Genomic DNA, 16,833 nt, shown 5'->3' with positions numbered 1-16,833 from the left:
ACAGACACATACATAGTAAGCGCCATATAAATGCAACTACAATACAATATACATACACACACACATATACATACTAAGCGCCATATAAACGCAATTACATTACAATACACATACATACACACGTACAAAAATATACATACACACGAACATATATACACACACACATATATATATATATATATATATATATATATATATATATATACACACACATACATACACACGCATCTACACACAAAGGTATGATTAACAAACAGTGAAAGAGTTAGGTTAAACATTTTTGCAGTGTCTAGGTAAAAAAGTTGGAGCCACGTGGGGCTATCAGCATATTAATTACCAGCACTAAAACATTTTGAAGTAACCGTCACTCCACAAAATATAAATACGTAAATAAAAGGTAAGTAGATAAAGTTAAATTACGAATTTCAAAGGCCAACGGTACTATAATTTAAAGTTGCGAAGGGGGTGCCATGTACCCTAGAATACAGAATTACTGGCAAAATAACTTTAAAAATTGGCTACCGCGGAGTGAACGCTAGAAGGGTGTGATGACACTGTGCGAGGCAGTTGTCCCACTGTGCACATATGCCAGAGCAGAGAGGCGGCCGGCAACCTGCCTCAGAAATATTTAACTGAACGGAAATGTGATATATTAAAAACAGTGGGTAGGGGGTGTGGGGGTGGTAGTTCAGGATGTTTGGATTTACACTGCTTATCAAATGAGGGAGGGGGATATAGGTAATTTTCTGTGCAATGGCGTTTGTTTTTCAGTTGATTAATGTGAAAATGTAGTGTCCCGAGCTAGATGAGCACTGAGGTGTGTCCGGAAGCTATAATTAATTATTTCCTAGCATTTATTTTTATACCCAACATATGAGCAGCTCATCAGCTTGACAATGAAATCAGCAATACTATGTAAAACAGCAAAAAAGTGAACATATATACATTTGCTCATTTAAAGACTGCAGTACCATAAATACCTGTGCAATATTTTTATTAAGAAGAAAGACTCCATAATCAAACTGCAGTTTTTCTCCTCCTTTTGGATACAAAGGAAACCTGAAAAACAATTAAAATGCCTTAACATTGAAGCAGAAACATGACTATTGTTAAGAAATCATCAAGCGATTCACACAAATATCAAATATGCAAAGTCACTGATTAGTGCAGATTGCCTTCCACAGATTTCAAAATGTTTACAAGAAATCTGCTAGATTTCCCAGGAACGGGGCTTTAAACCAGTGGATATGGCTACAACACAGGCGATCCAGGCTAGTCGATCGTTTAGGTACTGAGGAGAGGAATCTAGCTTTGTTGTGCAAGCGAGGAGAGGGGGCAGAGCGGTTAAGGTGCTACGCCATTATGGAGCCTTAAAGCGGAGCTCCTTCCAATGAAGACACGAGCTGGTCAGCATCCACAGTTCTCGGGGACCTGAATGTTACCTTCCAGCTTCCTGAAATCTGGGGGTGCCCAGAACTGAAGGCATGGCTGCAGCCAAAGGCATTGGGGCTATGGGGCGGTAATTATTAAAAGAATCTCCAGAGGGGATGTCAAAACAAGATGGTGGCCACCTGATCCTAACAGAATGGGACATGGTCCTGGCCTGGTTCAGGGATGCGGCGGCCCTACAGGGATTTCGGAGTGCTTTGGGGGCAGCAGATACCGGAAGTTTTGAAGCATATGCATGAGAGGGAGTGCTGGAATACTATTAATTGTTGCGGTGATGCTGTGGAAGAGTTCCACCTGCAGTTTGGCCTATGTAGATTGCCCCAGTAATTTGAAGGGGTGCAGAGGAGCGGTCGGTTGCACACTCCTCTGTATCTGTTGACCCAGGAAGCTGCTGCTTTATAAGGGGAGCGTGGCCCCTTACAGGTAAAAGCAGTGCTGGTTCATTGAAGCAGCCTTAGAGGACCACAGAGGTGCTGGCTGGAGTCCCACTGACCCTGCTACTAGAGGTGCCGCCCTCAAAGGAGTCTTTCAAGCGGTCACCCATACTGGTCTGCAAAAAGAGATTGAGACCGGCAGAATCCAGAAAAACTCAAATATATTGTTAAAGGCGCAGCAGGGGCAGAAAGTACTGGGTCGCCACCACAACGGGACCTGTTTAATTCTTCATTGAAAGGGCTGCTGCTGGCAATCAGGGAAACAAAATCTGCCTTAGAAAAAAAACATAGAGAGGCATGGGGCATCAATCTTAGGTAAAAAGACTTCAAGAAAATCGCAACAAGTGTTGGAGATGTGAACCGTGTTCTGAACGACCATTCGAAATCCATTAACGTGCTTGCAAGCAGAAGTAAGACATTTTAAGGAGACAAAACATTGCCTTCATGCCAGGGCAGATGATGCTGACGAGAGGTCTGGGCAAAACAACAACCATTTAGTAGGATTCCCTGAAAAAGATGAAGGCACAGCTGTTGAGTGTCTCATCGACAATTTTATAGCCAATACATGTAAAACTGGGTGACCTTTCTGGACAGTTTACAGCCGAGAGAGAGCCCTTCTGGTGACTGAGGCCCACCAAGACCTGGGGCACAAACGCAGCCCATCATTGTCCATATCCTCAATGTTAAAGCCGGTGATGCAATTGTGAGAGCTGCCTGGCCAAATTGTTGTTTACAGTTCAAGAATCAAACCATCATATTCCCAGACTACACACAGGACATCCAGGCCAAAAGACGCTCCTTTGAAAAGGTGGAAGTGGAGCTCCGAAAGCAAACTATTCAATATATGATGATCTTTGATTGTGATATTCCGCACAGTGGGGAAATCCTGGCTTTTTTACATTGTCGGAGGATGTGTTGGTCTGGCTAGACGGATGGCAAATAGTGGGGGAAAAAATGAAAAAAATGGAGGTAGAGGGTGCACTGCGAAGTTGAACAAGATCCTTGAATCTTAAGTGAAAGATAGAGAGGTTGGGTGCACTCTCGGGTGGCGTCTCCGTCCGACGCCTGTAGTATATTAATGAGTAGTGTACGCATGAAGATGCCTATGCATCCCAATGAGAGGCACTCCGGGGTGGATCAAAAAACTGATTCCAATGTTATTTGAAGAGGTAGTTTATTCTTCATGCGTACACTACTCATTAATAAAAAAAAAAATGAAGACACACAGACACCTACCAAGGGAACGGCACAAGATATGGAAACTATGAATGGGCCAGAGGAGATAAATGCAACTGTACAGGAGGATGGAACGGCTGGGCATCACAGTCCTGATATACCACAGAACTATTAAAGATTTATCAGAGAAAATAAGACAACAAAGGCCGGTTCAGTCAGAGGCAGGAGAGACTATGAATCAAACTCACTTAATATTGGTCGCCTTATCTGGCAACCGGGGGTGACTGGAGTTGCCAATATTGTAGAGACTAAACAGGTTTGGTGTTTGTTATTTGGGGTTGGGGGGTGGGGGCTTGAGAGAGACAAACTCCTTAGCCACTGGGTTGGCAGGTAATGTTATGCTTGCAGCGAGGGGCAATAGGGACGGTGGATTCATTTTTTGGGGGAGGACATGGAGGTTGACAGAGACAGGCACACTTGGGCAGAAGGCTGGGGAAGGGACTCGGCGCGTGCTCACTGGGTGATTTCATGTGATGAGAGAAGTGAGTCAACCAACACGGTACCAATGGACAGAGTCTCAAGATACTCTCATGGAAAGTCAATGGTCTGTGTATTAGACTGAGAAGGGGGGAAGCAATGAGATCTACTCCAGCTCGACAACACATGGATAAATCAGGCAGGCAATCACACAGCTGTGAGCGGGACATTGAATGGAGAAAAACTGGTAGTGGCCTTCAGGTATCTTCACCGGGGTTGCAAACAATGGATGTAAGTGGAGTGCTGTGTATTACAATGATTGAGAACAGTAATGGCTACTTAGTACCTGGGAAATGTTGCTTAGTTGTTTCAGTGTTTATTACCAATGTATACTGATTTTGATAAATCAATAAAAATATGTATTTTTTAAAAAAAAACTATTGTATAAACAATGGCATCAGCTACTTGGAGAATCTAACAAGACTTCTGATCAATTTCAACTACAATGTTCAATTAGCCACCAGTCTTTACATTTAATACAGGTACAGAAAATCTTCATCACCTAAGTCTGTGTACCATTACCTTTTAAAAAGGTTGTTTATTTTATCCTTAGAACAACAAAGATCTAGACTCACAAAGGTACATTTATAACTGAATTTACCATTTCTATGTATTTGGGGAATCCACAAAAGAACTCCTGGCAGGAGTGAGTATATTAACGAATATGGATTTCTTTGCTTCGAATGTGGGGAAATGTGCTTACATACATCCCAGTCAAGGAGGGATAAGGGGTGCTTCAAGGAATGGGCTTGTCTGGGAAGTTTGGCAACCCTAGAAATGGTAAGAGATTTATTCCAGCCAACGGTTAGTGTAATTCTCCTTCCAAAGAAAAGGATCAAAATTAGAACCACATTTGCTGAGGGTATATGGCAAAATGTTGTTCCCTAAACACAAGAAGAAGAATAATTTGCCTTTGCACAGGGGGCTTCATTTTCACTATGAAGAATGTTCTATTACAGAGAACTCTGCACAAGGGAACAGGACTGTGTGGATGAGTCACCTGGCATTCCCAGTAGTTGTCCAGAATGATGTCTCTAGCCCATCTTTCCATGAGTACTATTCAAAATCATGGTGAGTACCAAAAAGTAGTAAATATGCACTGGTGGGTAGACGTTGATCTAGGAGTGCAGACTTACTACTTTTTCATGCATCGAGCTCAAACTCTTACATTGCTTGCCAAAGACACCAGATCGCCATATGAATCATTTTCCATAATCACACTGCAGAGAAAACAAGTAAAATATAACGTGTGCAAATTTAGTTTTCAGTGTGACATGATCCACAGGAGGGACAGCAAAATTCACTAAATCAGTGGAATATTTGGAATGTTTACTAATTACAAAAGCCTCACCAATTGCCATTTCGGATTTTGAACACAGTGAAACCCAAAGATACTTTTCTACAAAATAATACTAAGAAGCTAAATTGTCACTCACTTTGCTCACATTTGATGTAATTGAATCTTCATTTTGATAGGTTTCACATTTCCTCAAAATACTTATTTTACTTCCAACCATTTACTTCTTTAGTTGTACAGTTTCACATGGGAATGACAGTAACAGAGGCAGTTCATCACCTCCAGGGACAGACCAATTTACTCAGTTTTGCAAGGATGTAGATATAATGGACATGTCTAATTGCCTAGTTTTCTAGCCAGGAAAGCTATAACCCTTTTTGTTTACCACAAACAAAGATTTTCAAGAACACAAACTCTTCCACCAGATCTAGCATTACAAAAACATTTATGTCAGAGCATTTGCCTGATAATAAAGCTGGTTGGTTAGAGTCCATGCAAGACAAACAGTTTTTTTTTTTAAACACCTTTATTGAGTGAAGCAGTTACATACACGGCATTGTGCCTACAACCCATCTGGGCCGGCAGCGCTATAATTCAAACACGTTCCATGATTATGTACCTAATCTTTCACAGCCTTGTGCCGTCAACCCTGGGGTACGGTGACGCTTTAGAGTCTATTAGAATCTGTTGTGACCGCACTAAATCATTGTCCACTTGACAGTGTATCATGCATCAGTCTGTTCTCCTTATACGCTGTGGCCGCGCAATCCAGGTACGCAGTTACAGGAATTGAAGGTGCATTTTATATCGAAAAAGAACTGTCCCCCCCCCCCCTAGGTGAACCACCCCCCCTCCCACTAACCAAATGTACCCCAAAACTCCCCCCCCCCCCCAACTGCGCCCCTAGTTCACTGGTTCTAATGCTGTGTAGTGCCCCTCTGTGCGGCCGTGCTGTGTCAGCATTCTCTCGTCCCGAGTGCAGTGCCCAGGTCGTCAAAGTTCGCTCGTGTGTCCTCCCAGGGCAGTGTCCGTGTGCGTCCCCACAGTCGTCGTGTCCCAGCGTGGCTAAGCTTCTGTACTCCGCCCAGCCACCGCCAAATTCCACTCATACCCTCCACAGCCCTCCTCATTCCAGTGTCCCGAGGGTCCCTCCCCAGTATATGAGGCTACTGTGCTCCCTCCGTGACTTCCTGTGAAGTGTCAGCAGAGTCGTCTCTTGTGTGCCTGAAGGTGTTATATAAACTCCAAAAGTTTTTTCGGCGACTAGTAGGGGGAAGGAGTTCGCTGTAATGTTCTGTTTGAGTGCTGCAATATACCATGTCCCTGGTCCATCGTGATTTGGTTGGCGTCGGTCCCCTCATCCAGCACTGGGCTATTGTGCGTCTAGCTAGAAGTAAGCCCATGTCCGTCAGTCGCCTGCACGCCACTGGTAGTGCCCTGGAGTAGCCCAGCAGCGCCAGCGCCAGGTCAACAGGGAGTTCATAGTTTAATATCTCACTGAGCTCCGCTATTACTGCCACCCAAAACTCCTATATCCTGCGACACCCCACGCTAAATGGAGGAAGTCCGCCACCGGCGCATGGCATCGCTCACACTCCGGGGACTGTCGAAGACCATAACGGCGCAACCTTTCTGGGGTGTAATATACTCTTTGCAAGAATTTAAAGTGGATCAGCCGATGGCGTCCATTCAGAGACAGCTTCTTGGTGTTGACGCAGCAATATTTCCACATTGCGTCGTCTATCGTAAGCTCTAGGTCACACTGCCAGGCAAGGCGAGCCTTAGATACCTCCTGAGCTCTATGTGTGTTAATAGCCTTATACAGGTGTGCCGTCAAATGGCGGGGTGACACGGTGGCTATGATGTGGGAGAGATCTGGGAGGTCAGGAGGCTCCTCCGCGTCTGGGCCCAGTGTGTCCTTTAAGGCACTCCGGACCCTATGGAACTGGAACCGCTGCAGCAGTGTTGGGCGCTCAACGCCCTGGACTACCTGGTCCCAGGTTTTAACTTTTTCCTCCGCAAACAATGCACCAGTTGTTTCTATGCCTAGCTCCTGTAGTACCCGGACTACCCCTCTCTCTTCAATAGGCAGTAGCCACTGCAACCACTCCACCGCCATCAGGGGTGAATAGATCAGTTCGCCACCTCTAGCTTTCATGAGCGAGTGCCAGGCATGTTTCGTCGCCGTTATAGAATCCAGCACACCGGTCCTACGGTCGATGGGGGTGCAGATCGTGGCAGTGAGCGGGAGGGGATCAGCAAAGAGTAGTTCCATTCGCACGTGCGGGATGTTCCTCTCACCGTGAATCCACGTGTGCAGATGGGCGGCTTGAGCAACTCTATAATATCTCACAAGGTCTGGAGCGCCAAGGCCGCCCAGCACATAAGGCAACGTAAGCGTGCTCCACTTAACTCGTGGTTGCCTGCCTCCCCATGCCAGCCGGGTCATGAGCTTTGTCAGATTAACAAAGAAGGCCTTCGAGAGTACAATGGGCAATGTGGCGAACAAGAAGAGGAACCCTGGTAGAATCACCATCTTCATGATGGCTATCCGTCCCATCAGGGAGAGCGGTAGCTTGCACCACCGTTCCACGTCATCCTCGCATTTACTAAACGCCACCCCATCTCCTCCGCACTAGTATGGATCATGATGCCTAAATATCTCACTGGTTCCGTCGACCAGCGTAAAGGGCATTCCATATCAAAACAGCTAGTCATCGGAGTCAGCGGAAATACCACCGATTTTTCCCAGTTGATTTTAAGTCCGGAGAGAGCTCCAAATCGTACCACTTCCCGCAACACGGGGGATAGGTTCACCTCCGGGTTCCGTACATAAAGTAACGTGTCATCGGCATATGTCGAGATGACTATTTTGTACGTCGGGAAACTAACTCCCCTATGCCAGTGATACTCCCGCAATGCACACGCCAGCGGTTCAGCGACCAGGGCATAAAGCAACGGTGACAGAGGGCATCCCTGTCTCGTGCCTCTACTGATGTCGAACGGGTCCGAAACTCGTCCCCCCAGGTGCACCCTAGCTATGGGTTTCCAATAAAGCGCTTCCACCATTTGCAGGAAACGTTTCCCCCAATCCCAGTCTGCGCAGGACTCTTAACATAAACGGCCACTCCACGGAGTCGAAGGCCTTCTACATGTCTAAAAAGATGGCCACAGCTTTAGCGTCTTGCTTCACATGCTGCAAGGTGCCCAACACTGTGCGTATGTTGTAAGCGAGGTTTCTCCCAGGCACAAACCCGGACTGTTCCGGGGCCACCACCTCCGGAGCAATTAGTGCCAGACGAGTGGCCAAGACTTTGGCGTAAATTTTCGCGTCCACGTTCAGTAAGGAAAGCGGTCTGTATGAGCCGCATGCGTTGGCTGGTCAGCCAGGTTTCAATATAGTCACCAATAAAGCTTCCCTCATAGTGCATGTCATGCAGCCCTCCTCTGATATCTCGTCGAACAGTGAGAGCAAATGGGGGATAAGTTTAACCTTAAATGCTTTGTAGAACCCTACCGTCAAACCGTCGATGCCGGTGGCGCTATGGACACTCATGCTGGACAGAGCTTCGGAGATCTTGTCCGCCTGTATGGGGGACATCAGGAACTCCCTGTCCGACTGAGCCAGGAAAGGTAACTGTATGTGCTCCAAATAGTCATCCATGTCTGACTCCAGGTGTACTGTTTGTGCCGTATATAAATTAGAGTAGTAGTCGCGGAATTCCGTCATTATCACATCCTCTGTCGTGACTGTGTCACCACCCGTCGTAACTAATTCAGTTAAGTTAGGGGCCCTCCTGGTGTCGCGTAGTATTCTGGCCAGGAGCGAACATGGTCGCTCACTTTCACCATAGGTGCGTGCTGTGGAATATTTACCCAAGTAGCGGACCTCTCTATCTGCCTCCTCATTATATTCCACAACCAGGGTTCTAATACTATCAGCCACCGTGGGGTCAGGGTTATTCAGTTGTTGTTTCTCCAGGTCCCCTAATTGTGTTTCCAGGTAGCGCAATCGCTGCCGGATCGCCTTCAGCACACTAGAGTGTTTGGACATTGCAATCCCCCGGATGAAGATCTTGAACGCCTCCCAAACCGTGCCAAAGGAGTCGACGGAGCCTATATTCTGTTCAAAAAACTGGTCTATTTCTTCTGCCAGCTCGCCTCTAAAGACGTCGTCCATCAACGCATACGGGCGAAAGCGCCACGTGAAAGGCGGGATCCTACGTTTCGGCGTCGCCAGTGTTAGCAGCACCGGCGAGTGATCAGACAGGGTACGTACCAGCACCGTGCATGACAGAATGTGACTGGTGATGGGATAGGAGGCCAACCAATAATCTATCCGCGTGTGAATGTTGTGGAATGACGAGTAGTGGGTGTATCCTCCCTTGACCGTGTTCCTGCTGCTCCACACATCAACTAGATCAAGTGTCAGCAACTCAGCCTGAAGTGTCTGAGTGGCCGCCGACAGTGGGGCCCAGAGGATCTATCCAGCTCTGGGTCTAGTACCAGGTTGAGGTCCCCCCCCAGAGCATACGTGCTTCAGAGTACTGTCTGCAGCTGCGCGCCAACTGTTCGTAGAACTCTGGGGAGTCGTAATTCGGGCCGTACACATTGACTACAATCAAGTCATAACCTTTCCCAGTGCATCTTGATATAGAAAAACGCCCCTCCGGGTCAGCACGCAGCAGCTTTAAATCTAGACCTGATCGTGGGTTAACCCATGTCAGAACCCCCCTGGAGTGTGTGGTGAACCCCGCTGCGGTGGAATGCCCCACCAGACCCCTGTGTCGTAGCATAGCACTATCTAGTGGGAGATGTGTCTCCTGCAGGAGAGCCAAATCTATGCAATGTCTCTGTAGATAGTGAAGCACTTTCCTCAGCAGCTTTCTATAGTCATTTAGGCCTCTGACGTTCCAGGTCATAGCCCGGACGGTGTCTATAGGAGTGTCAGTGTCCGTCAAGGGGGCTCTAGACATCTACAGCAGATAAAGGTTGTACCACAATAGAGAGCAGCGGCAAATCTTGCATGCATGAGGTCATCTATAACAGCCAGTGAACATTCTGCGGATGGCGGCCCTCCCCTCAAGGCCCCCCCCTCACCCACCCACAGCAGACCCTCCCCAACCTGGTCCGTCAGTCTCACACTGTCCCTCCCTTCCCACCCCGATACCAACAAAACTTCAAAACATACCAACAAAACAACAAAGCATAGTGCGCGGGGGCAGTGGTAGCCCAGGGACATAAGTACCTCCAAAAACTCAGATTACTCGTGTAGCCATCCGCCCGCCCCCCGCTGTGCACTGTAATTCAGGGTAGAGCAACATTCCCTTGACCAGAGACTCCCCATTGCAGAATCCCGGGATCCCCCCCTGCACAGAGAAGGAAGAGCAGGCATTATTACCAACGTGGTACAAGACTGAGGTGCAACCAGGGAGTGTGGTACTCAGTGTTCATAGTGCCTCCCCTGCCCCCGCTCCCCATTTCACTTATCTGGAGATGTCGCCCGCCACACAGTTCGAACCTTCCAGTTCAGTGGCTACCATACGAGGAATGGTCTCACCGGCCTCTGTCGCCGGACGCTGCCGCAGAGACCCACAGTTCGCCGCTCCCAGCGCCGGTTTAGTCCTGTTCCTCAAGCTGGCTGTCGCCCCCCGCCGCCTCCGGGGTTTCCTCGCTGTGCGAAGCCTGTTCCCTCGACCAGTGGTTCATGGCCTGTTGCAAAGCCTTGGGGTCCGTGAATATGTGTGAATGCCCTCTTCGATTGACTCACAGCTTAGCAGGGTATAACAATGCATAGTCCAGCCCCATTTCCCGTAGGCGCTTCTTGTGTGGAAGGAATTTTTTCCGCTCTTCCTGTACCTTAGCCGTAAAGTCTGGGTATAGGGATATGGCAGACCCCTCGTACTGCATCTGTCGCTTGGCCCTGGCCAGCTTGAGCGCCACGTCCCTGTCACGGTAGTTCAGCAACTTAGCTATAATGGGCCTGGGGGGCGCCCCTGGCTTCAGGCGAGGGGCTAGTGTTCTGTGCGCCCTCTCTGCTGTGAACATACTCGAAAACACGTCTTCACCCAGCAAGGTCCTCAGCAGCTTCTCGACGAAGAGTTCCATGGGGCCTGTGTTTGTACTTTCCGGAAGGCCCATAATGCGTAGGTTGCATCGCCTCGAGCGCGCTTCCAAATCCTCGGTTTTGTCCTGCAGGGCTTGCATCGTCCTTTCCATCCTCTTATTCGCCGTGTCTAGGTCGGTCTGCGCCTCCTCCACTTCTGTCATTCGTCTTTCAGCCATATCATGGCGCTCCGCGTGCTTGTCTAGTCTTTCCGCCATGCGGTCCATCCTGTAGGAAATGGCGTCCATTTTAGTGCCCAGAGCTGATATGCTTGTCTGTATACTCTGTTCCATCGAGAGCAGCATGGTTTTAATATCAGAGTTTAGGCCTTGAGCTTCGGCCGTATTCGCCGCCGTCTCGACCTCCGTCTGCGGGCTCTGCTGCAACAGTCGCTTCTGCGCAAATGGCAGTTTGCTCTGTGTTCGGTCGCCTTTGCCCATAGTTAGGACCGGTCTTGTCGTGGCGGGCGGTCTGTCCCGGGCTCCACAGGGGACCCTCTTCCTATGAGGAGCTGGCTGTGACCTACCCGCTTTGCGTGAGTTATGGCGTAGATTCAGCTCTTCCGGTGCCTACCAGCTTCCTTGTCTCGAGCAGTCAACACCCGGAGATCTTGGATAATTATTATATGCGTGCGCCCCCAATGCAGGGCCTGGCTTGTGCGCCCAGGATTGTCTGGAAAGACCCGTTCTTGGAGGTCGAGTGCTTGGTAGGGCCCCGCCTGGGATAATGGGCGTCCTCTCACCTCCGAGGAGCCTGACAAACCTCAATGCCTGGGTAATTGAAAAGCACTGGCCCTTCCCATCCGCCGATAATGCTCCTCAAAATGGCGCAGAGCACGCCAGGGTCCTCCCCGCGTCCACAGAGGCAGCCTTGCAATCACTGCCGAGGGTTCGGCCGGGCAGCGTTCCTGTGATATGGCCGCCCGATCCACCCTGCGTTCTCACCGCTACGAGGCCAGCCGCCAACTCCGTCTCAGCTCCAACGGCTAGTTTTGGGAGCAAGGGACTGCTCCGTTCTCGAGCAGCGCTCCGCCAGCTGTAGATCTCCTGCCCAACCGGGGGGTAGTTCCGTATGATGGGGCGTCCCAGCCATCCTATCGTGTGCAGCCCCCGGCGGGCGCTGGATGCGTCCAGTTGCAAAGGTCCGGGCCGCGTCACTGACGGCGGCTGCACGTCCTGCCACGTCGCCCTCGCAAGAGGAGTACGGGAGACCGCGGCCGAGCGGCCTACCACATCCGGAACGCAGACTGTCGTATCGTAGTCTCCGGCAAACAGACTCTCCACCTCGGGTGCTTCTGCTGCGCGCCTCGCTTTTAGTTATCCGAGGGAGCAGGAATCGGGAGGCTGTCGTCACTCCAGTCGAAAAATATTGCAGGATAAATGTTACAGGCACGGCGGAACTACGGTCTCAGGCCGCCATCTCGCTTGCCGGCTAGCTCCGCCCCCCTCAAGACAAACAGTTATTAACATCACTAAATGCCACAACGATGGTGCTACTGTTCGCAAACAATTTGTAACAGAAGATACACCACATCTTTCCAGAAACAGTAAAGGAAATGCCAAAGCATTTATAATAATACACAATGCTTTGTTTTGCTTTCTCTACAATTTAAAAGGTGATGGTTGAAGGTTTACATTGTCCAATAAATGTCCAGAGCCTTGCAAAACATAATGGTGTTGTGTATTGTCATGGAGATTGCCGTCTCTGAAAGTGTGAAACACCAATTAGTACAAGTCTGAAAGATTCTGAGTGAGAATTGTAAAACACATTTTAAAACAAGCATTTACAATGCAACGGTTTTGGCTTTGGAAAAGTTAGAGCTATTGGCATTGTAAATGACAAAATTTGTATTTATGTGTTGGTTTTGAAAACAGATAAATAAATGGCATTGTCATTTACATTGCCAATAGCTTAATCTCTCGCAAATGTGAGACCTATTGTACCCTACGGACAAGCTCAGCAGACAGCAATTACTACCACACACACACACACACACACACACGCGCACACACACACGCGCACACAGCCACACACACACACACCCAGAGCCAAACACACACACACCGAGCCAGCCACACACACACACCCAGAGCCACACACACACACCTAGAGCCACACACACACACACACACACACCCAGAGCCACACACACACACACACACACACACACACACACACACAGAGCCACACACACACACCCACACCCAGAGCCACACACACACACACACACACCCAGAGCCACACACACCCACTCTCCCCGTGCCCAACAAAACAAGCCCCCACCGCTTCGTGGCACTCTACACTCTCTCTCTTGTATCAACCGGTGGTGCACTTTGGCCATAGAGCCTACTGTTCAGTGAACCAAATAACTACCTTTTGAGGGCACAGGCCCAGTAACACATTGTCCACTGAGGCAAACACGTCTCTAACCCCTGTATGGTGGTGGTGGCACGTTTGTCACTGTCCTGTACCGATGACCATCCCTCACCCCATATGAGAGTGCCCACTGTCCTGGTTCGTCAGTGCCCGCTCCCCCTGTGTATACTCTCCGGGTATATGTTGCTCCCTGTAGCGCTGTACACACACTCGCCTCCCTCTTCCTAATACTCCAGTTTAACCCTGTCCCGGTACATCACTTTAGTGAACTCTCTGCCCGAACTCATCTGACAGCGGCTCCTTACTGTAGTGAGGGTGGGGGCGTCCGTGTGGCTGTGCCCCCTGCTACTTCCCACCCGTGCAGCCACGGCCGGTCTCAGGTCCCTTCCATCCGGCTCCCATCAGAGTCCAGAGAGACGCGGGTGACGTCAGTGGCATGAAGCTCCAGAGAGGGCGTGGCTTGGAAGCCTGGGAGCGCCGGTGAGGGCAGGGCCTGCAGACATCTGAGCACCCAGGGGGCAGGGCCTCCTGGAAAAGCGTTCATCGGGCGGCCTGCTTAGAATCACCTATATCAGTTTCTCATACACCACAATGTCACATTGGTCACGGATGTCAGCCCTTTCATTGCCCATCACAACCTGCTCATCAAAGTAAACCCTCCACATTGCCACTAGTGATAGCTCTTGAAACCGATACCACAGAGCAGGCATCCCCCCAAGGTACATCGGTGTGTAGCAGGCCAGCTCCGCCGAGGCCGGGAAGTACAGACTACACGACCACACAATGCTCGACCTCTCTAACGAATGCCAGATGAAGTCCCAATCGTGAGCCGTATGTGCCGCGGTGCCACATGCTACGAAATGAGAATTAAATCAGGCTTGTAAGGTACGGGGGCACAGCTGTGGAATGGCAATGACAAAGCAAGTTATTACGTTTTCCTTGCATAGTCTGCAGACAATGCCCTCTTTATTCACATGCCCCCGCCGAAGGAATACAGCCAAAAAGAGTGCCCATAATCTTGCCAACGACACTCTGCCAAGAACCCTGTCCCCTGCCAAGGCTGGCTGAGAAATCCCGCAGACTGTCTGGGCCGACAGAGGGAGTTGGCCTCCAATGTGCGGCAAGGAACAGGAGCCTGCAGGAGAACAGCTTCCCAGCTTCCCTCCTAATGGTCCCGGCAAAAAAAAAAAAAAAAAAAAAAAAAAAAAAACGCCTACCGAATGCCATGACGAAAAAAGGGGCGGGACTTAAAAAAGACCCAGAAACGCCCACAAATCGCGTCATGACGGGGGAAAGAGTGATTGACAACCATCTCTTCCAATGGCTAGCCTCCATTTATGGAGCTAGCCAATGGAAGTGAGAGGCGGGTTAAAGCCCCATACTGGAGATCAAAATATTTCGCCTGCGTGACACTGCAGCGCAGTGAACGCCAGGCGAAACCTAAAAACACAAATAAGGTCCTAAAATGTATGAAATCTTCGATACTTCAACCTATGTATCGATAACTTGCCTACTTTTTGTTTTTTAAACTTAAAAATACTTAAATGAAAGCACAATCAAATGACTTGAAAAGGGCAGGAGCTCTGTGCTGGGGATGTAGAAGGGACGGTGATCTTGAAGTACTTTGGAGTTGGCTTGCAGCTATGTCCTAAAGCTTTCCCTGGAATAGGGAAGATGTAGGTCACCCTAGCAAGTTGAACGTAAAGTTGATGTCTAGTGTGCATCGAGATCACTTAGGTCAACATCTTTATTAAAAAGAATATCAAATAAACCATTGTGTTGGCATGGAATGGACATTAAGATCACTCAGTGAGTGAAAGGTTGTAAGGAATGCAGAAACAGTGGGAAGAGGCACAGGGTGAGTGGGGATTCAAAGAAGGAAGTGTACATCACGCAGGGAAGGAGTCATCTAAGAATTGCTTGGATTTTATTTGAACATTGCAAACTTTGAGAGAAATGGCTATGTTTGTAAGGGTGGGGGTGGATGTTAGCACTAAGTGGTCGGACGTAAAGAAAATATTACTTACCCTGTGTACCAATATTTCTGGTGGATACTCTATCTACTTGAAGATTCCTCACCTTCGAAATTCTTCTCAAGGTGCCAGACTGGTCTGGAAAACTTTTCTCTATAGCTCTATCACAGTGGTATGGGGGACTGACTTTGTTGGACGTCAGAAGTGACGTCAACCACATTAGATGTACCTTTCCGTTTCTCATTCATTTTTTCCACGACACCAAAGCATGATGAGAATGATCAGATAAGAGATGTATTGAAACATCATTTTGGAATCTTATTATGTTGGCCCAGAAATGTTAATCAAAAGGGGGAAGTGAGTGACATCTGTGAGGAATCTGCAGATAGCAACTACCAGGAATATCATTATTTAAGGTACGCATCTTGTTCTTCTGGTGGATAATTCTACCTGCAATTTCTACACCTCTTTGACCCACCTACGAGATGGAGGGCCTTGATAGATGGTTATACCAAGAAGTCCAGTAGCCCAGATCAGGAGGAATGACTACCCCTCACTACCAAATCCAGGCAATTCTGCTTGGTGAAGGTATGACCAAGTGGGAGCTTTGCACATGGTACCTACAGGCACTCCTTTGGCCAGCACAAATGTTAAGAACTTGGCCCTCATGGTTGTTTTGGGGCCACTGTATGGCACAGTATAGTCAACTTAAATACAATCCTTTTTCTGCTCTGCTTTTTTCCTTTTCTACATCTTACGTAACCTATGAAGAGCTAGTAACCTTTATGAACGTCTTGCCGCTATAAAATCTCATCGGATCAAACCTAAATAGCCTCTCCTCCTCCTCTTCGGGGTGAGGTGGTGGAAAGATGGAAGGAAGAGTGAACAGCGGACCCAGATTGAAAACGATCAACACTTTCAGGAGGAAAGCAGCTCTGGTTCCAAGACCCAACTGTTCAGGATGAAAAGTAGTGAAAGTAAGCCAGGCATGAGCTTAGTTGATGAAGAGGCAAGAAAGGCCAGTCTTTCTGGTGAAGGATGTTCAGACAGGAATGATGAAACGCCCAGGGCAGGTCTATAACTTCTTGGGATTGATATGTTGACCATAGGGGCTGAGGATGGTTTGGTCCAAGTATTCAAAATGGGGACTAGGAAAGACTTAATGAATGTCAGCACTGGATCCAAAGTGTAGGAGGAAGTTGCTGGAATTCGATCAGAATAATGGCCTTAATTTCAAAAGTAGGCAATGGCAACTAGAGAACCCCTGTTGTCTTTTTAATGATGAAAGGGTATGACACTGCTCCAGAAGGAAGGGGCCTAGATGGGCCCAGGAACCACAGCTCAGGGGAGATATCTATGCCACTACCCTCAGCAAGCCACTGAAATTCCTGTAAGGGCTCTAGAAGGTCCTCCTGCCCAGAGTCTGTACCAAACAGTTCATAAAAAGTAAGGCGTTCTCAAGAACTGTCTACCCTCCAACTGCTG

General features: G+C 48.5%; 1 protein-coding gene across 1 annotated transcript in view; it reads right to left on the bottom strand.

The window, feature by feature from the left end:
- The window catches only part of UVRAG (UV radiation resistance associated), a 356,076-nt gene that overhangs the window by 56,905 nt on the left and 282,338 nt on the right, over nucleotides 1-16,833 (bottom strand). Inside the window, exon 13 of the mRNA XM_086933865.1 lies at nucleotides 981-1,059. Within this exon, the coding sequence (XP_086789991.1) occupies nucleotides 981-1,059 (79 nt within the window). The remainder of the gene's footprint in view (nucleotides 1-980; nucleotides 1,060-16,833) is intronic.

The sequence above is a fragment of the Lissotriton vulgaris genome, chromosome 8, assembly GCF_964263255.1.
Source record: "Lissotriton vulgaris chromosome 8, aLisVul1.2, whole genome shotgun sequence".
Taxonomy (NCBI): Eukaryota; Metazoa; Chordata; class Amphibia; order Caudata; family Salamandridae; genus Lissotriton; species Lissotriton vulgaris.
This window is presented reverse-complemented; position numbering and strand designations above follow the sequence as displayed.